Source organism: Nannospalax galili, unplaced genomic scaffold, assembly GCF_000622305.1.
Source record: "Nannospalax galili isolate Female #2095 unplaced genomic scaffold, S.galili_v1.0 scaffold17, whole genome shotgun sequence".
NCBI lineage: Eukaryota > Metazoa > Chordata > Mammalia > Rodentia > Spalacidae > Nannospalax > Nannospalax galili.
The window spans coordinates 8,878,188-8,898,546 of NW_008342276.1; the positions used below are offsets into that span (position 1 = coordinate 8,878,188).

Here is a 20,359-nt window from a genome sequence, read left to right on the forward strand (position 1 = left end):
CAGGGTCTCCCTGTAGCCCCATCTGGCCTGGAACTCACTATGTAGACTAGGCTGGCCTTGATTTCAGAGATCTGCCCGCCTCTGCCTCCTCAGTGCTGGGATTAAAGGTGTGCATCACCATGCCCTATTATTATTAGTTTTTTGAGACAAGGTCTCCTGTAGGCCAGGCTATCTCAAACTCACTATGTAGTAGAGGCCAGCCATAATCTCCTGATCCTCATTGCTTCTGCTTGTTGAGTGCTAGAATTGCAGGTATGCACAACCACACCCAGCTTATTAGTATTTTTTAATTTGAAAAATATTTTTCTCAACTAAATTGGAAAAGTATTTTATAGGGAATGAACAATAATTTTAGTAAGCAGAAATTATTAGTAGCTGACTTTGCATAGTGGGCTCTAATATGTAGAGCTCATCTGTGTATACTGCATGACCACATTTCCTTTGAAGCTGGGGACATCCCTCTTACAAAGGGGAAACCAAGTGGGATTGACATCAGGATATTTTACCTACAATCTTTGCTTACACAGAATCTATCAAGGCAAATAGAAATATGCACTCTAAGAATATGCAGGTTCCAAATTTGCATTTTGTCCACTATGTAGCTTTGTGATGTTGGACAAGTCACTTACCTGGCTGTTCAAACTGAGGCAATAAAAGATGAAAGGTGAAAATGTACATGGCTGTATGAGATCAACCTTTACTATTACAGTCTCGCTCTTCTGATTTATTTATTTTGAAAGAAAATGTAGGTAGGAAGGAATGCCATCTAAAAATGGACCATTTTGATGATCAATTTGTAACAAGGAATCAGATCTAAGTGTCTTCTCTAACATAGATGATGGAAACTATTTGTATTCTTAGCAACAGAAGTTTCCAGATCTCCCTGGGCCTGTTTCCAACCAGCTGGACTAGTTTGCAGGCACTGCAAGGACTAGGTGACCTCTCTAAACCAGCAGAGTCATGCCGAATGACAGGAACATTTCACCCAAGAAGGGCTCTTATTTTTATTCCTCTTGGACTGAAGAAGGGTTCAGCCAGAGAGTGGACAGATCTGCTCGGTGTCACAGGCTTCCCACCTGCTGCTTGAGGGCCTAGGATTTTGCCGGGTCATTCTACACAGCCAGCTCGCATCTGCCCAGATGACAGGTGAATGAACCCCGTCTCAAGGGGGCTTGAATGTCATCACTCTGGCAGAACTGCTGCAGTTATCTAACTGTGACGAGCACTGAGAAGTCCAACAGCCCAGAAAAAAAAACAACAAAAACAACAACAACAACAAAAAACCCCAAAGCCAAACCAACCAACACCCACGGGAAAAATTCCCTCCAACTTCAGAGCCCAAAACCTAAACAGTTGCTTCTCCCTAGGTGAACCACCAACAAAAAATGTATAAAGGAGTGTGTGTGTGTGTGTGTGTGTGTGTGTGTGTGTGCGCGTGTGCGCGTGCGCGCGTGTGTGTATAACAATCACCAAAATAGACTCAATAGCCTGAAAGTCATGGTTAAACTCACTTGCATTACTTCATTATTAAAATTTTGCTAATTTTCATTAAGTTTTTTTTCCCTCCCAGAAGAGGGCTTAAAGCAACAGACCCTAATGGCGGTGTCAGACTTAGGTAGATATTTGGTGTGGGGTGGAAGGGTAGCATGGGATGGCTATACTGAAGGGTTTTGAGTGCAACCAGTTTTGTGGCTTAAAAAGGAAGCATGCATTGATGTGTCTGAGAGCCAGCTGAAGCAGGAGAGCTGGAACAATCAAAGGTACAGAAGGTTTTAACACAAGTCAAAATATGTTGGGGCTTGCTTTTTGAGTAACTCTCCCTTGCTGGTTTTTCTGCCTGATATATGCTCCCATTTATCTAGAGGGTGATGTGGAAGGACTGAGTGAATTTTTACTTGGGGGAGACTGGCTGACTGAGTGACCGACGGACAGATTCACTAAGGAACTATGGTGTTCTCTGTCTGAGGGGGTCAATCTCAGGAAGAAGCTCAAAGGACCCACCTAGACCCTGAAGTACTGGGGGGTAGGAAAGACAGGTTGAAGAGACTGTTTTCTGCGTGCCCTAAAACCCTTAGGGGCCTGAAAAGATGGGGTTTTTTCTTTGTTTAAAACTAGGACAATATGAATGTTAACAATTCAATTTGAGAGTCTGGATAAGCTTTCTGCTCTTGAGACTTACCCGTACTACGTAGTTGAATCTTCTGGAATCCAGGATGGCAGTAGAGAAGTCCAGTCTGTTGAAAGCTTCCCCCAGAGTGCAGTATCCATGGCGCTGCATGTGAGACAGAGACACATGTTACTCCCGCCATGTGGAGGCTGTTCTCTAGAACAGTCCAACAGAACTCCACTGAACCAGCTGGCTACCTGTTTAAGGCAACTAGGCTTTGACTTCCTTCCTGTAATCTGCATCCCGGGAGCCACAAGCTGGGTGGTGTAGCCTGCCTGCATCTGCTTCTGTCAGGGACTAACCTGTGGGATGCACCATTTCATGACCTGTACCACCTGGGCTTTTGCTCTCTGCACACGCTAGTCAGGGAGTGCTAGGGTACAAAGTGTAACTGGGAGTTGGGTATAAAGTTTTGGGAGCATGGCAGTTGGTGACTGTTTTGTACTCATGGTGTGGGATTAGATCTATCTGCCTCAACTGTGGCATTACCCTGCTTCAGACTGATAATGTTTTGCTTTGTGAGGAAGCAAAAGAAGCATTGATCCCATGGATGCACAGGGAATCGGAAGTATAGAGCTCTGGCTCATCATCTCAGTCCCACTGAAAGTTTCTTGGTGATCCTGGGTTCATCCCTGACCCACTCTCTCTGGGTCTCAAGTCACAGAGGAGCTAGGTATTCATCAAGATTCATGAAAAGTAACAGAAGTGCTGTCACTCGCTCATACCACCCCATGTTCTAGTGAGCATATTGCCTGTGCAGAAAGAAAATGTATACAACAGGGTTTTATCAAGTGTCATAGAAGATGGTATTATAAGACCTTGTACCTTCCTATATCACACAGAGACGGCACTGAAAATGCCTGCTGGGTTTAATGATTAGTCCTCTCAGGGCTAAACTTTAAGGAAGCTGAAGTTGTGAGGAGGTCCTAGAACCAACAGCAGCTATTCTTCTGAGGCAAATCTAGTTGAGATGTGCATATCAATCTTATTAAACACAACATTTATTTTATTTTAAATTATGTGTATATGTGTGTGGGTATGTGCACATGAGCGCAGGTGTCCTCAGAGCCAGAGGTAGTGGATCCCCTGGGAGCTAGAGTTATAGGTGGTTGTGAGTCATCCATTGTGGGTATTGGGAATTGAACCTAGGTCCTCTGCAAGAGCAGTACATGCTTTTAACCACTGAGCCATCCCTCCAGTCCAATAAAGCACTTTTAAGTATATGACCTCACAGGATGACTGGAGAGCCCACTATGACTGACTGACTCTCTCTGCCAGCAGGCTGCTGCCCTCCTGCTCCTATTAGACTTGAAGTACTGCTGTTGTCCAGTTCTCCCTTGCAGTCTCAGGAAGGTATAGCATCTCAAAGTATACTTTAGTAAATGGATGTGTGCTCACCTCTTTAGTACTTCCTTTGTGAACATAGATCCATTTTTCTTGGTGGAAATCTACAGAGGCCAAAAAAGAAAAAGGATACACATTTGAAAAATTTGTAGCAGGTTTAAGGTATTAAACATGACTTCTAAAAATTAATTCCAAAGTTTAAAACATGTTGACAAAAAAATTAAAAAGTCTTCACTGACAACCTAAGGGGATGCAAATACTTAAGTTTTGCATAAATACTGGAGCTCTAACTTGTTTCATCTGAAGCATTTTGAATCTTTGATAGTCAGGCTTAGTGTGCCAAAGCTCCAGTCTACAAAAAAGTCTAATACCAAGAACATTTGTTTTAAATTCCAAACCTAAAAGTGCCACAAGACCATAAAAAGTAGAAATAGAACAGAAACATGAGGAAAACATGCAGATTAAGTGGATTAAATGAAAATAATATAAAATTCATGCTTATTAATAGACCCTTATGTCCTCTGCTAATACATACAGTATCTAGACATGTGAGTGAGATTTATACAAGGGAAGTGGGAACAAATCTATTTTTTACCTTTCTTTCATTTTTGAGCCAGGGTGGCCTCAAACTCACTATGTAACTGAGGACGACCTTGAACAACTTCTGATTCTCTAGCCTCTATCTCCCACATACTACAATACCCAGTTTTTGCAGTGCTGGGGATGAACCCAGGCCTTTGTGCATGCTAGGCAAGCACTGTTGTAGCTGAGCTATGCCCCCAGCCCCACAAATTTAATTTCAAAGTCTCAAAACACAGTTGAAAATAAAAGCATCGCTGGAATGAATTCAGCTAACCACATCCCTGTGCAATAACTATCTTACCTACGTCAAATGCAAGTGACAAGCAGGGATAAACACCCCAACTGGCAAGGACTTATAAACAGGACTCTAAAGAATGCATTAATCTGCCTGTGAAACATATATCCAGGTTTATGGGTGCAAAGATTCCAGGAGCCTTTGTTAGTGACATAGTAAGCATTAAAGCAGTTGGCTAATGTGGGAGGTATGACTTTTCCCCCCAAGGATCACTCATAACAATCTTCAAACAGACTTTTCTTCTTCTTCTCCTCCTCCTCCTCCTCCTCCTCCTCCTCCTTCTTCTTCTTCTTCTTCTTCTTCTTCTTCTTCTTCTTCTTCATCTTCTTCTTTTTTCCTTTGGAGATGAGGTCTGTCTCACACATTACCACAAGGTAGGAACACTTCACACTCCTCCTCCTCCTCCCCCCCCCCTTCCTCCTCGGTTTCATGTTGTCCCAGACTGGCCTTGAACTTACTATGTACCAAGGATTATGGCCTTGAACTTCTGATCCTCTTGCCTCAACCTCCCAAGTACTAAGATGATAGGCATGGGTGACACCTTTATGCAGTTCTAGGGATTGAACCCAGGACTCTGTGCCTCCTAGGTAGGCACTCTACCAACTGAGCTGGCCCAAGATACCTTTCTTTTCAAAACAAATGGCTTACAGTGAATTTTGGTTTTGCTGTTTAGTATGTCTTTCTTTCTCTTCTTGGCTGCAACATCATAGTTCAGGCTGTTGAAAAGATTCTCCTTATTACTGTACACCTCCTTGTTGCAATAACTGTAACAGACGAAAAAGGAGATGTAACCCATAAATAACTCACTGGGTTATAAAACATACCAACATATATGCTTCCCAGACAAAACAAACATCAAAATAATCTTTAAAAAGTCCATATATAGGCACAGACTTCTTTCTCTTAGGACAAAATATTGTCCCCACTATGTGGAAGGCAGGGATGGGGACTCGTGTTTCTTTTGAATTTCCTAACAGGGTCTACCATTGTAATTTGACACACAGCACTGTACTCTTTAACTAAGCCATGCAGGCCACTACACTGTCACTTGAAACAAAAGTGCTGAATGGGGGGTAGTGATGGCTGGTATCACTGTACCACACAGGGCCTTCATTATTTGAATGCATCTATTCCAAGCTGCTGTGACTTCTTCTTTCTTTTCCCACTAGCTTCCTTCTTTCCATCCCTTCTGCCCCCTTCCTTCTTTTTTTTCTCTTTCTCTTCTTTTTAAGATAGGATTCTACAAGGTAGCACAGGCTGGCCTTCAACTTACTATGCAGCACAGTCAGGTCTCGAACTCATGATTCTCCTGCCTCAGTCTCCTGAGTGCTGACTTTACAGAAAGCTGGGATTGCAGGCCTCTGTCACCACAACTTCACTGAGATATAAGTTTCATATTATACAACTTCAGTGAGATATAAGTCACATACTGTATAATTCACTCATTTAGAAAGTATATCCAAACTGCTTTAACTAGCATGCTCCTATCATACCTTTAAAACACAATCACATTTATGAAAACCTGACTTATAAACTCTCCTTCTAGCAGATGTTTAGTATACAGTGCTGGTTGTTTAGGTCCCTGCCTAACTAACACTAGGCCTCATGCCGAAAGGTGAAGATGTTGGGTCTTAACAGAAACCAGGTAAACTAATAATGCATAAACTTAGAAGGGCTGAAAAAAACATCAAATTTACCTGTCCAATAGGTCATTGAAAAGTGGGCTGGTCCAATTTTGGCCAGGTGCCTACTTCCCTCAGCAGGCTGAGGTATTATGGGGGTAGAACTGATGGTCTTGTGTGTTAAAGAAAATCTCTGAGTATTTTCCACAAAGGTGATAGAGAAGAAATGCTAATAAAGTTTAACAAGAAAATGAGTTCCCCATCCCCCTTTTTTTTTCTTTTTTTAGATAGGGTCTCCCTGTAGCCCCCAGTGGCCTGGAACCTGATATGTAGACCAGACTGGCCTCGATCTCCAGCAGCCTCTGCCTCCTAAATGCTGGGATTAAAGGCGTGTGCCACCAGGGTTTCTCGACTTCTTTCAACCCTTAAGAGGGAGGCAGGATTTATAATGACAACCAGTACAAGATTTGTTGTTGTTTCGTGTGTATGTGTGTGTGTGTGTGTGTGTGTGTGTGTGTGTGTGTGCGTGTGTTATCATCACTATATTAAGGGTCCTTTAATTTTATGACTTCCTCTGCAGAGTTTAAAATGTGATTTGATTTATATCTTTTTGAAGGGCTAGTATGAAGTATATCTGTACTTCCTTATTTTCTGCTTTGTGTGATTAACTAAAGGGAAAAGAGGACTGGAAACAGTTTCCAGTACACTTTTGTGACAATTAGTCTCTCCAGCAGCACTTGCAGCAGCATAGTGTCTTACTATAATACTGACATCATCAGCAGTATGCCCCACACTACTGTCAGAACCCACAGGGGAAAACCTGACTGACCATCTGCTAACCTTCCTTCTTAAAGACACATGTAATGCCATTTATCGAGTTTCCTAATGTCTTTAGCCTTCTCCTTTTCATTCAGGGAAACAGGATATTTTTAGGCTTCACATTGGGTATTGCAGAAATGTTCTTGCTCAGAGGCACTTGCTTAAGTGAGCCAAGGGTGAATGTTTTGGGTCAAGCTTTGTGTGTGTTTGTCTGCTTGCATGACTGTGAGGGGTACAGAGTCACTGACCAGGTGATGATCTGTTTCAAGGTCAGCAGAAAGAAAGGGGCAGAACAGAGAACAGAATTCTGAGTCCTTGAGGCCAACTTAAGCAATTTCAATCAAAGCTGAGGAAAAGATGTAAAGATGTAAAGTCACTTGAGTGGTCCATGATGTTCCAAAGCTTTAGAAAGCAAAGCTAAAATACCACATGAAGGGCTGGAGAGATGGCTCAGTGGTTAAGAGTACTGGCTGCCCCTAGGTTCAGTTCCCAGCACCCACATGGCATCTAACAACTGTCCGTAACTCCAGTTCTAGGAGTTATAATGCCTTACCCTTTTCTGACTTTTGTGGGCATTTTACACATGTGGTGCACTTACATACATGTAGCAAAACACTCATGCACATAAAAATAAATAAAACAGGGGCTGGAGAGATGGCTCAGCGGTTAAGAGCACTGACTGCACTTGCAGAGAACCTGGGTTCGATTCCCAGCACCCACATGGTGGCTACGAACCGTCCTTAACTCCAGTTCCAGGGGAATCCAAAGCCCTCTTCTGACCTCCTTGGCATTGCACTACATGGGTGCACTCACATACATGCAGGCAATACACTCATACATATAAAATAAAAATAGTATCTTAAAAAATAAATAAAAGGAAAAATATCACAGGAAGGCTTATTTGTAACACACATACAAACATACACACCACACGCAGTCCTACAAACAACAAAACCTACAGCAACAATTCTACATCTGGAGAACCACAAAATGAAAACTATCATATTTTCAGTCACACATTTAAGAGTCAATAGGAACTTTCTATATGAGCTATAGATTGTGACCAGTCTTTCGAAACTTTAAATGTTTATACCCCATCTTATATTTTTCTAATGGAAAGTATTCTTTAAGGAGATCCGAGCATTTGCTTTCTTCACAGAAGCTATAATAAACTGCTTTAAGCCTGAGTGACTCATTTCAAAAGCCAATTCAAGAAGAATTTACATAGCTGATGCTTTCTTGCTGTGGAATGTAGAGAAGTTTTTTTGAGAAGTTTTAACAGAAGGGAAACCCTGTACTTCTAGGTTGGTGTTAGTTTGGAATTCTGGAGGTTGGGCCTGGAAGGAAGGCTGTGGAGTTTATTTGTGTTGTCTGCTTATGTTTTCTTTTAAGAAATAATATATTCAGAGGCTATTTTGAGAGTTCAGTTATGTCCATTTCCAGGAAATGAAAAACCAATGGAAAATTACAACTAAAAAGTTTTAACAAGAAAAGCGACGGACATTTATAAATTATAGCATATATATATTTAAAATGAGCAAAACCATCTTGGGGAAGCTGCTTTCATCACCAAATCAACAATAGCCAGTAAGTTGTTGCTTTGTAGTCAGTTCTTACTAATCTTGATTTTTGTAGGCACAGGCCTAGAACAAGGAAAAAGCTCTCCCCATCCAGCACCACACTACCATCAAACATGTACCGAAATATTTTAAAGCAACTTTAGAAAAGGTGATAAGATTTAAAATAAGAGCATAAATAAGACCATTCTGGCAGCAGACAAAGGAGGAGATAGAAAAAAAAAATGAGTTCTGCTTCTTACTTCACTGCAATTAAGGAAAACATTTAATAAAACCATGTCTTGATCCAAAGTAGTTGTATAGCCCTAACTATGGCCAACGAGATTTTGATGCTGATTTGCTCTAAGTCATATCCAAGTTGCCAAACTTAAAATGGCTGGCTCCCAGATGACTTCAGTGAAATAAACAGCCTGTGTGCGAAGGAAGCTCTTAGATACTGCCTTACACATAGTAAGCACTCATAAAAAAAAAAAAAAATCTCAACTATTATTTTTATCCAAGACATCAAGGCCAACTTCCTGCTTCCTAGACCAGCCTTAGCAACACAGTAAAGCAACCCTGGAGTGTGTTTTTAACAGTAGATGTGCAGGCTTGGAGAAGAGCACTTAGATGACTCATCCTGAGCTTGGGGCGAGGCAGGGGTGGCTAGGGAGGAGGCAGTGTGGGCCATCTCAACCACCACTTCCTTGAAGCATTCTTGGATCACTCCAACTCATACTGTTATTTCCTTGAAATTTTAATCTGCTTCACCGAGTGTAACATTTGTCATTTCCCTCCCTCAACTTTTAAAGCAGGAACCTGCCTTAAGTTTATCTAAGTCCTTCCACTATCTCAGGAGGTTCTTGGCTGCTACAAAGACTATATGTAACATTTGACTGTTGGAAGACAGGGCCCTTGACCACAGGGAAGATGGTCAGTAGGGTTCAGAACAGGTGTGCCATGCAGACAAATCAAGACCCACACCAAACAATAATCCTACCAAGTGCACCCTCATTCTTTACTCTTGGTAGGAAACTCCCAAGATGGTGCATGGAATAAGAGAAGCGGTCCATGCTTCAGTAGTTGGGTTTACAGTTCCCTCACCGTCTCTTATAAAAGGCCTGGTTTTTGTTTTCTCAGAACAAGAGAGGGCATTCAAGCTCACCTGTGCAGCCAGGCACAGAGCCCAAACTTGATGTCACAGAGAAACCAAGACGGAAAACAGTGGGATATTTGAGATCACAAGCCCAGGCCTCAGAAGGCCAACTGCTTTTAAGAAGTTGGCAGACTCCCGATAAGGAAGGAAGGGACTGTTTACAATTGCTAGAAAAAAAAAATACCCTGTAAATAAACAGCCAGCTCCTTTGCTGGGAGACAGATGACCAAATCATTCCTCAACTCTGACTCAGCAGAGGACCCAGGTGGTCACTGTATGGATCAGTCGTGAGTGGAGTAGGACAGCTTCAGTCACAGGTGTGAAATGCAAGGAAAGAAAGGGGGTCAGAAAGGGGTAATGGAGAGGGAAGTTACTTATTCCAGGTCAGTCAAAACTTTTGGGCCAAATTTAACTCATTTTCAGGTCTTTGCTAATAGGAGTGAGACATCACTATTTGTATTAGTCTGTCTCATGGAGCAGCAGGAATTGATGAACTGGGAGGCTCTCCATTTTTGATCCCCTCCTGCTGAGCACAGTGGGGGGCTTATCCTCCTGTTTTATTCCTTTGAGCCACTGTGACACAGCTGGCTGGACACCTGTGGTACCTTCCTAGAAAGAAGCTGAATTTTTATACTGAAATAAAGAGCTGGAATATTAGATCATTGCCCCTAGGATTGTTCTCAGGAGGCAGGATGCTTACAGTTTACCCCCTTCCCATTTTGGGAGGGAGAGGAATTTAGGCCTAACAGTTGACTTTATTCTCTGGAAATCAGTCTGGTGCTAGTCTGGTAACTTATCTGAATTTTTGTGAACATTTCTTTAGAGTGCTCCCAAATTCCTCTGGGATTGCCTCAAAGGACCCTGGATCCACTTTGTTTCTCCTCATTAAAAGACAAAGGGAATTCAAGGCATTGCAAATCACAAACAAATGCGAGGTCAAGCTGCCAAAACAACCACTTTTTTTTTTTTTTTTTTGATAATCGCTAAACTTTCATCTAAACAACCATTGTCAAATCTCTGGATTTGGCTACTCATAGCACTCTCATTGAAGATAGTTTAAGGGTGCAGGGGTGGGGGTTTAATAAAAGGAAAGTGGGGGAAGCACCCATGGGTGACTGCAACTGCACTAGCCCCCCTGAACATAGTTATCACCTTCCTCAGGTGTCTCAGGGAGTCAGCTGCAAGGGTGGGGATTGATTCCGGGCCGCATAATTTATGAGTGGACACTTGTGTGACCTCAGATTTTCCACCAGACGACAGAACTCAGGTGAGACTTCAAGTAGGGGTGATCTTTCTGCAGCTGGCAGGTACCATTAGGAATGGAAGTGTGCTCGCAGTACAAAACTGGAAAGGGCCGTGGAGGAAACAGGTGCAAACGCCTGGTCCTTCCAGAGGCAGAACTTTGCGCGCCTCCCTGAAACCCTAAGCTACCATCGCCCACCACCCAGCAAAGCTGCTGCCAGCTCCGCCCCGCACCCCGGCGTCCCTTCTGTTCACTGTCTCTCAGCTCACTCCGCGGTGGTCGTTTGTGCGTGGGCCGAGCCCGGGGGAGCTCAGGGCAGGGCCCACGTCCAATCAGGTCACCTAGCTCCGCTCCTGTCTATCGAGCTTGTTCGCTTTAAGTCCAGTCACCAAGGCGGCGAAAGGCATATAGCCCACTCCCCCGCGCCCACTTAAGCAGAAACTGTGCAACCCCTGGGTCCAAAGGCGGGGGATGGGGGTGGGGATCTTGAGTTTTGTGCTTAAGTTTAGGGACAAGATTCTGATAGTCAGATTCTGAGGGATCCTGGGTTTTGTAAGGAATCTTGTTTACTTGGAGACGCTGACCTTGACCAGTAAGAGAAAACAAATTTCCCACCTCTCATTTGAGCTCTGGCAACCTCTGCAGAAATCCCGGCACCTCACTCCCACCCCTGAGCCGGAGGCCCCCTCCTTATCCAGTCCTGCTAGCCCTCCTTCACCTGCCGAGGGCCCTCCCAGACCAGCCAAAGTCGGTTTTGAGGGACTGCGAATTGGTGGCGAGTCCCCTCACCTGCTGAGGTCACCCACGAAACTGCCGCTCTTCTCGTCCAGAAAGCGCTTCCAGCCGTCGGCTGTCTTCACCCAGCTCTGCCCAGGGGACCGCCAGTCCTGCCCGAGGAATGGCATGGCACCGAGAGCGGATGCGACCTACCGGACGGGCTGCCGACGAGGGATCGGCCTGGCCGGCCCCGGGGATGCGCTGCCTTGGGCGGATGCTGGGGGTGGGGGTAGGTGGGAGCGCCGCCCCGCGACCGGGACAAGTGCAGGGACCCGGCGTGGGGGCTGCGGACCTGGGTGGGCACAGGCGCTGGGGAGGGTCGCGCGTGGCGTCGGCTCCAGGCAGTGCTGCGCCGCTGCCGGGGCCGCAGTATTTATCCGCGGTGGTTGGCCCAGACTCTTTGTTGCCGGAAGAGCCGCCTGCTCTTAGCCCGGCCCAGCGGTCCCGAGGCCACGTGGCTTTGTTTATGGGCTCGTCTTGTTTTCCCAGGCGCCGGTGGCTCTAGCTCGGCTGACGCTTGCACAACCTTGCGCCTCTGGAAACTTGAAGCCGCGCGGCCAGGCCAGATGTCCCGCCGCCCCTCGGTCCCCTGGCACCTCTGCGCCCCCACCCCGCCCCCAGGGCGCAGCTGCCGCCGCCGAGATCCCGGCCCTGCGCATGGGAAGCGGAGCCGGGGCCTCCCCTCTGCTCCGGGGCTGGCTAGGTGCCCGGCGCGTAGTCCGGGCCCCCTGGGGTGGGGGGCGGGGACCGCCTGTCCCCTCGGGTCCCTAGGCTCTGCAGACAGATCAACCCTTGGGGAGGCCCGAGCTAGGACTGGGCACAGCCTTTCTGCCTCTCTCACTACCAGTACCCGACTCCAGGCGCCAGGGTGTGCTAGGGCGAGGAGGGGACCCGGAGCTGCGGGGTGGGGAGGAGGGACAGCCCACCCACCCCTACCCGTCTTCAATCTGTCTTTAAGGTGTGTGCTGTCAGGCCTGGCTCCCCCAGTGGCAAAGGAAGGGAACACGGGATAGGGGGAGGAGCCAAGACCATCTGGACCCCAAGGTGTGGAAGTGGAGAGTTTCGACTGGCCCAGGTCCCACCCCAGGGATTCAGATCAGAGCAGGCGTCCAAGATGCCTGGCCAGCAATAACGAGGCAAGGGAGTTTGGAAGGGGCCTCCGTGCCATTCACACTGTCCAAAATTTGCTCTAGTGCTCCAGGGCCAGGCTTTTGTCCGGAGGAACCACCGGAACCCTCCCCTCCCTTCCCACAGTTCTCCATCTTCTCCTGGAAATACCAGGCCGTGAGTTTTTGTCCACTTTAGAGAAGGGGGAAGACAGATCAGGAGGCTCACTGCACTCCGCGGCGGAGGCCCTCACTCAACCTGTTAGGAACATGACACCCGGCGGGCGTCGCTGGGTGCTGTCCTGCTGGTTTTCAGGTGAAGGGCCTGAGGTGCCCAGAGAGGGGTTAAACCCAGGACTAGCCTGGGCTTTATGGCACTTTCTTTTCAGCTCCTACTACAGTCTAAAAGTACAGCGATTTTACTTTCTGTTTTTGTGGACAATGTACAATCTACCGCTCCCTGCAGAATATAAATTCCATCAGAGCTGGTCTTTTTATTCTAGAGACATCTCAACACAGCAGGCCAGGTCCAGAGTGGCCTTTCACAAGCAATTTCTCTCTTCTCTCTCTCTCTCTCTCTCTCTCTCTCTCTCTCTCTCTCCCCCAGAGGTCAATATCTGGTGTCTTCCTCTATTACTGTCCACATTATTTTATATTGCACCTCTCCCTGAGTCTGGAGCTCACCCATTGGTTAGAATGGCCAGCCAATGAACTCCCTGGATTTTCTTGCTTCTGCCTCCCAGTGCTGGGATGATGAGCACAGGTGCACTTGATTATTTTACCTAGGTACTGGGGAATCTGAACTCAGCACCTTTCCCACTGAGTCATCTCCCCATTGAGGCATTTCCCTAGCCTCTCCATTAAAAGTCCTTGCGTGAACAAGTGACTATGGCTTCTGGCCCTCTGTCATCACTAGTTAGAAGCTGTGCAGTTCCATCCATCATGGCATGGGGCAGCAGCAACAGAGTAAAATACCCATGCTGTAGATTGGCTCCCAGCTCTCTTCCATACCTCTGCCTCTGCATCCATGGCCTGTATCTCTTCCACTGTCAGCCAAGAGGTTGAGGACACAGAGGAGCCATGTGTGCCCTGTGGGGCTACATGCAGACAGGAGGGAAGGAGATGTCTTTAATAAAGTCTGTTTTCAAGTAGCCAGGGTTTTCTGATTTTGATTTCCAACCATAAATAATTTATTAGTGTACCAATAGTAAAAAAATGGCTTGTAAAAACACTGTAGGTACCAAACAAATGTTAGGCTCTGTGGTCAGACTAAAAGATGAGGCAGTGTTGGGTCTGGGATTTGTTGGAGAGAACTGGTATCTGCAAGGAAGCACAGTTACTGGATGTGATTATTAAAGATGCAGGGAACTACTTCCTGTTAGAAACCACAGAGGGCCAGAAGGGAGAGGATTCTAATTCTGATTCTGCTAAAGCAGCTCACTGCCTCTTCTTCCTTGGGTGAATAACAAGAGGCACCAGTTATTTAAGACAAATGGTGCTTGTGATACCTGCCCTTAAGGATTGCAGAGAAAGTACAGTTGATTGGATTATTTTTGCCAGTTCTTCCCTCTCTAGAGCACTGAGTGTTGTGCATACACACTCTTGCTTTGCCCTCTGGGTGGGCAATGTATACTTTTAAAATTCAGGGCCATCAAAGTGTAGAGAATAAGAGACTGTAGAATTCAAATCCCTGGATAGGACTCCTATATTAGATGTCACCCACCCAGGGCTCAGGGACCATTACAGAAGAGGGGACAGAAAGATTCTAAGAGCCAGAGGTGGTGGGTGACCATAAGGAAACAGTCTTCCAGGCTCTTGGGAACTTGCTCATATGAACCTACAGCAATGGTGACAGCATGCACAAGACCCATGCAGACTTAGACAACAGCTAGCATAGAGCTGGGGAAAGGGGTAGGAGGCTCCAACTTTGGCTGAGGAACTATTGGCAGCTGATCACTGCTGGGTGAGGGAGAATCGATCTTCTTGATTCTAGATAGGCTGAACAGGCTTCAGTGGATGAACTCACACCTAGGGACATCTGGGTATGCAAACTTGATAGGCCTTAACATATATGACAGACTGCATCAAATCCTATGGGTGGGCTATAAGGGGTGCAGATAGAGGAGGTCTAAATATGATTAAAATACATTGTATGAAATTTAAAAAAATCAATAAAAATATACATTGAAAAAAATTCTTGGCCATGTGACTTGCTTTGGCCAATATGGTGGTAGTGTGTGTGATGTGTGCAGAGGTTACTTGCCTGGCTGGGCTTGAGCACTTGTGTTTCTAACAGTTTCATACCTTGGATGGTCACTATTCTGAGCTGCTTGAGTTAGCTACCATGTGATCTGGATGTGACACATGGAAGAGATATCCCAGTTATGTTAGCAAGAATAATTGAATGCCAGTGAGGTTTTATTCAGCATTATTATCCCAATAGCTTACTGCTACAGAGTCAAGTGGCTGAAAGTTAAAGATTTTTTTTTTAAATTTCCAAAATTCAAACATAAGTAGAAAAATCACATTTTTAAAAACACAGTGTTATTATCTCAATAGCTGGCTTCTATGAAGAGTCAAGTGGCTGAAAGCTGATGAAAGATTTTTTATAAAATTCTTAAATTCAAACACAAGTGAAAAATCATATTTTTTGGTCCCTGGTTTTTTCCTTTATTTTTGTCTAAGAGCTAATCTCAGGAAGCCTCAGTATTTGCTTGCATCCTTCAACTTTCTCCTTCTAAAAAAAGTGTGTCTAGCATACTTTAACTCAGACCTATTTGAAAGTATAATAGACTGCTTTGCATTCTTTTTACTATCAAGAATCCAAACGTCTGGGCATGATGGCACACACCTTTAATCCTAACACTTGAGAGGCAGAGGCAGGCAGATCTCTGTGAGTTTGAGGTCAGCCTGATCTACATAGTGAGTTCTAGGTCAGTCAGGGCTACATAGCAAGACCTTGTCTTAAACAGTACAACACAACACAACATAAAACCAAAAACAAAAAAACCCAAATCTAACTTAACACTTCATCAGAGACAGGTTTCAATTAGAAAGCCTTGTAATGCTGGGCCCTTTAAAATAAATGTCCTATTCTATTGCTGTGATAAAACAACCTTGTCTTAAACAGTACAACACAACACAACACAACATAAAACCAAAAACAAAAAACCCAAATCTAACTTAACACTTCATCAGAGACAGGTTTCAATTAGAAAGCCTTGTAATGCTGGGCCCTTTAAAATAAATGTCCTATTCTATTGCTGTGATAAAACACCATGACCAAGGCAGTTTATAGAAGTTGTTTATTGGGCTTACAAATCCAGGTGGGATTACAGTCCATCAAGGTGGAGAGGCATGGTAGAAGGCAGTGGGAGCAGTAAACTGGGGGCTCACATCTTTACCCCTAGAGCTACCTTCTCTAACTGAGGTACCTTACCAGTTGGTGAGGTCAAGAGGGAAAGTGATTAAAAGTGACTTCTGGGGCTAGAGAGAGATGTCTCAGCAGTTAAGAACACTGGCTGTTCTTGCAGAGGACCCAGATTCAGTTTCCAGCACCCACATGGCAGCTAACCAATGTTCCTAACTCCAGTTCCAGGGGAATCTGATGCCCTCTTCTGACCTCCCTGGGTATTGCAGGACATGGGTGCCCTTACATACATGCAGACAATACACTCATAAACATAAAATAAAATAGGGGCTGGAGAGATGGCTCAGCGGTTAAGAACACTGACTGTTCTTGCAGAAGACCTGGGTTTGAATCCCAGCACCCAGATGGCAGCTAACAACTGTCTGTAACTCCAGTTCCAGGGGATCCAACAGCCTCTTCTGTCCTTCGTGGGCACTGCACAACCCTGGTGCACTTACCTACATGCAAGCAATACATGCATACACATAAAATAAAAATAATAAATATATATAAAAAAGTGATTTCTTTGAAAAGATATGCAAATATGCATATGCAAATATGCAAATGTCTCTGATGACAGATGCTGGCCTGCTGAGAGCACTGCACCCAGCATTTTACAAACACCATCTTGCTTAGTACTCCTTGCAAGCCGTGAGCTGGGCGAGCATGTGTGAGACCACATTGTCAAAGACACACACACATTGCACAAATTTATTCTGTCCATTTCCTCCTAGGACTGTTTAGAGACATTGTTTGTGGAATAGTATGTGAAAAACTTGATGAGTCTCAAGTGCTTTGTTGTTTTAAGTGAAAATGACATTCATTCATGGCTTTGGGGAAGCAACTGATGACTTCTCACTGAAATGCAATGGTGTTTTCTTTTTTCATAGTTTCTGAAGGGTTTTATTTTTTAATGTGAAAAATACTCATTAGCTATCATTGTAAGTTAAAAATAACTTTTGCTGACTGGATGGGAAAAAGAATCAACCAAATCTGTTCAAGTTTGAGTGATTTTTGAGGAGGAAGAGCTGGAGGAGCTCAGGGTATTAAGTTTGCTGGTGGTATCACAGGAATGTATGTTTAATGTCACAACAATTTGCATATGACCTTATGGGGCCATTGGTCTGGGGTGGGGCAACCTTGAAGCAGTGTGAAATACGTCTGTGGGGTGTGTTTCAACAGGGCTGGCCACGGCTGAGTTATTTTTGGGTCTCTGGCTGCCACAAGCTCCACGAACTAAACTCAAGTTGGTCAGACACATGTCACTGAAAATATCCTCATTACTTTAATGAGGATCATTTGGCATTCCTTAAGTGTGGGCTTGGCTCTGTTTATGAGGGAGGGTCAAGAGCATTTTTGCTAAAATCCCCCTTTCACAGAACAATTGCACAGTTTTAATGAAAATTCTTTTTGTAATTTAATTAAAAAATTATGATTGATTGATTGTGTGTGTGTGTGTGTGTGTGTGTGTGTGTGTGTGTGCACATGTGGATCATGTCTGTCGGGGCCTGTGTTGAGGTCAGGGGCAACTTGTGGGAGTTGGTTCTGTTATGGAAATAATCAGAGATCAACACCTGAAATCAGGTGAGGAGAGGGAGTTTAATTTGATGCTAGTGGGACTGACACCACGAATCAAGGAGTCAGACTCCATTCAACTTTTGGGGGGTTTTATACTCAAGTGAGGAATGCAAGCAAAAGGTACATAGCATAGACATGGTAATTAAGTAAGATAACAGAGGTCAGTAAACATAATAAAAATGCAAAGGTTACAGGAATGCAAAAGCCTTAGGTCTATACAGGAATGTGATAGTTTTGGATAACCAAAGGAGACAGGGGAAGATTCCTGTTTACTTCTCCATTCCAGCAGTTCTTAATTATCATTACATTGCAAAATCCTTTACCATCTGATAAATTCTACTTCCATAATAGTTCTCTCCTTCTACCATGTGGGTCCTGGGTATTGAACTTAAGTTGTCAAGCCTTGGTTGCAAGCTTCTTTACCCAAGTCATCTTGCCAGCCCTCTTTTGGTTCTTTAGTAGGTAGCAAGAAAGACTTATAAACAAGGTTGCTAACTTTTATATAGTATAAGGAAGTAGGTGAAACGACAAACGTGGAAGGCTATTAGTAGAAGGACAAACACCTAGTAACTTCCCCTTTAAAGCTAGATTTATTTATTTGTTTATTTTTGAGACAAAGTTCCACATAGCCCAGATTGGCCTCAAAAATCTCTGTGTAACTGAGACTGGCTTTGAACTCCTGATCCTTCAGCCTCTACCTCTGAAAGTGCTGAGATTATAGGTATGCATCACCATTCCTGGATTAAAACTAAGTTTTAGAATAGAGATATTAGGGGCTGGAGAGATGGCTCAGCAGTTAAGAGCACTGACTGCTCTTGCAGAGGACCTGGGTTCAATACCCAACACCCACATGGCGGCTACAAACTGTCCTTAACTCCAGTTCCAGGGGAATCTGAAGCCCTCTTCTGACCTCTGAGGCATTACACAACATGAGAGCACTCACATACATGCAAGCAATACACTCATACACATAAAATAAAAATAATATTTTAAAAAAGATATTAAATTTGTTATGAATGCATACCTTTTTTTTTCTTTTGGTCTTTTTGAGACAGGGTCTCCCTGTAGCCCCAGCTGTCCTAGAACTCTTCATTCCTGAGACCCTCTGCATTCACCGGCTACCCCCCAATCCCTCCAGACCCGCACTAATTGCTCTTTTAGCTTCTGTAAAATGCTTGGCTGCTGCTTTAGACATCCCTAGACATGCCCTGGCATGCCCTGACCCCCACCTGCTATACCCCCCCTTCCAGGAAACTATAGATTAAGTAAGCCCGGGCATGAAAACTGCCCTATAAGGTAAAAATGGAGACTCCTGGCCCCACAGGTAACAGTCAGCACATTAAAATTATGTTGGCGTGCGCAGGCTCCTTGAACCAGCCAAAATGTATCTTCAGTATCCCCCTCGTCTCTTTGTCTAAAACCTATAAAAGTCTCCACTCTCCCTTACTCTGGGCTCTTAGCACGGATCAGTTGAGTTGGTGAGGTCTGAGAGCCTGAGCTTAAGCCTGAATAAACCGTAAACATTTGCTTTTGCATTTTGGCGTGTTGGGTCCTCAGTGGTCTTTCTGGGGTCCAGTGGATGAGGTACAACATTTGGGGGCTCTCCCAGGATCTCCCCAGAGACCCCTGAGAGGAACCGACCCCAAAAGATTTGTGATCAACCGGCCGGGTAAGTTTCTGTAAAACTGTGTGTGTGTGTGTGTGTGTGTGCCTGTCTTCTCTATGCTTGCACTTTGGTCGTGGCCATCTGATCTCAGATTTTCTTTGTCGCTGAAATGCTAGCGAGGTGACCTGGAGGATTCTGGACACGTCCCTGTCCTCGTCGGGGTGGGTGTTCCTCATTGGACACCCCGCCAGGACACTAGTCCATCTGAAACCTCAGAGGACCTTGCAACCCTGCTGGGACACGCGCATCCTATCAGTATGGTCTTTGGCATAATTGAGCCAGGGAACTCACAAGGCCGAGAGTCCAGACCATCTGAAAGCCGTGGTAGTTTATTCTGGGCCCTCTGTCTGTCTGTGTGGTTCTTGTGTCTTGTGATCTTCATTCTAATTTCTTTGTTGACGAAATGTACGGGACTGATAAATACTATCAGGGCTTAGCCTGGATACACACTCTCCCTATGACTCAATGCCTAGAGGGGCTGGTGCAGGAGAATGGAGGGGAAAGTTATCCTACCTCAGAATTTAGGCATAAGATTGCTCAAGAAAATACATCAAGCATCACACATGGGCACCTGAAGGATGTAAGACTTACTAAGAAGGGCCAAAGTTAAAATTCAGGAAGGAAATCAAGCCATTGAAAAAATTGTTAGGCATTGTCATGCCTGCCAATTAACCAACTCAGCTCCATCCCATGTTAGCCCAGGATCCCGGAGCAGAGGGACATGACTGGGTACGTATTGGGAGGCTGATTTCACTGAGATCAAACAGGGAAAATTTGGATATAAATATTTACTAGTATTCATAGACACCTTCTCTGGATGGACTGAGGCCTACCCAACCAGGCATGAGACTGCTCACATGGTAGCCAAGAAGCTAATCGAAGAGATCCTTATGGTTTCCCAACTACAATCAGATCAGATAATGGGCCAGCCTTTGTCTCTCAGGTAACTCAGGGAATAGCCACTGCACTGGGGGCCAATTGGAAATTACATTGTTCTTATAGACCCCAGAGTTCAGGACAGGTAGAAAGACTGAATAGA

General features: G+C 44.8%; 1 protein-coding gene across 1 annotated transcript in view; it reads right to left on the reverse strand.

Annotated features, from left to right (window-relative positions):
* The window catches only part of Fbxo32 (F-box protein 32), a 35,757-nt gene extending 23,877 nt beyond the window's left edge, over positions 1-11,880 (reverse strand). The window contains exons 1-4 of the mRNA XM_008838012.3: positions 11,574-11,880; positions 5,037-5,152; positions 3,566-3,615; positions 2,180-2,272 (exon numbers count right to left, since the gene is read on the reverse strand). Coding sequence (XP_008836234.1) covers positions 2,180-2,272; positions 3,566-3,615; positions 5,037-5,152; positions 11,574-11,689 — 375 coding nt within the window. The 5' untranslated portion in view covers positions 11,690-11,880. The remainder of the gene's footprint in view (positions 1-2,179; positions 2,273-3,565; positions 3,616-5,036; positions 5,153-11,573) is intronic.
* Positions 11,881-20,359: the final 8,479 nt, after the last annotated feature.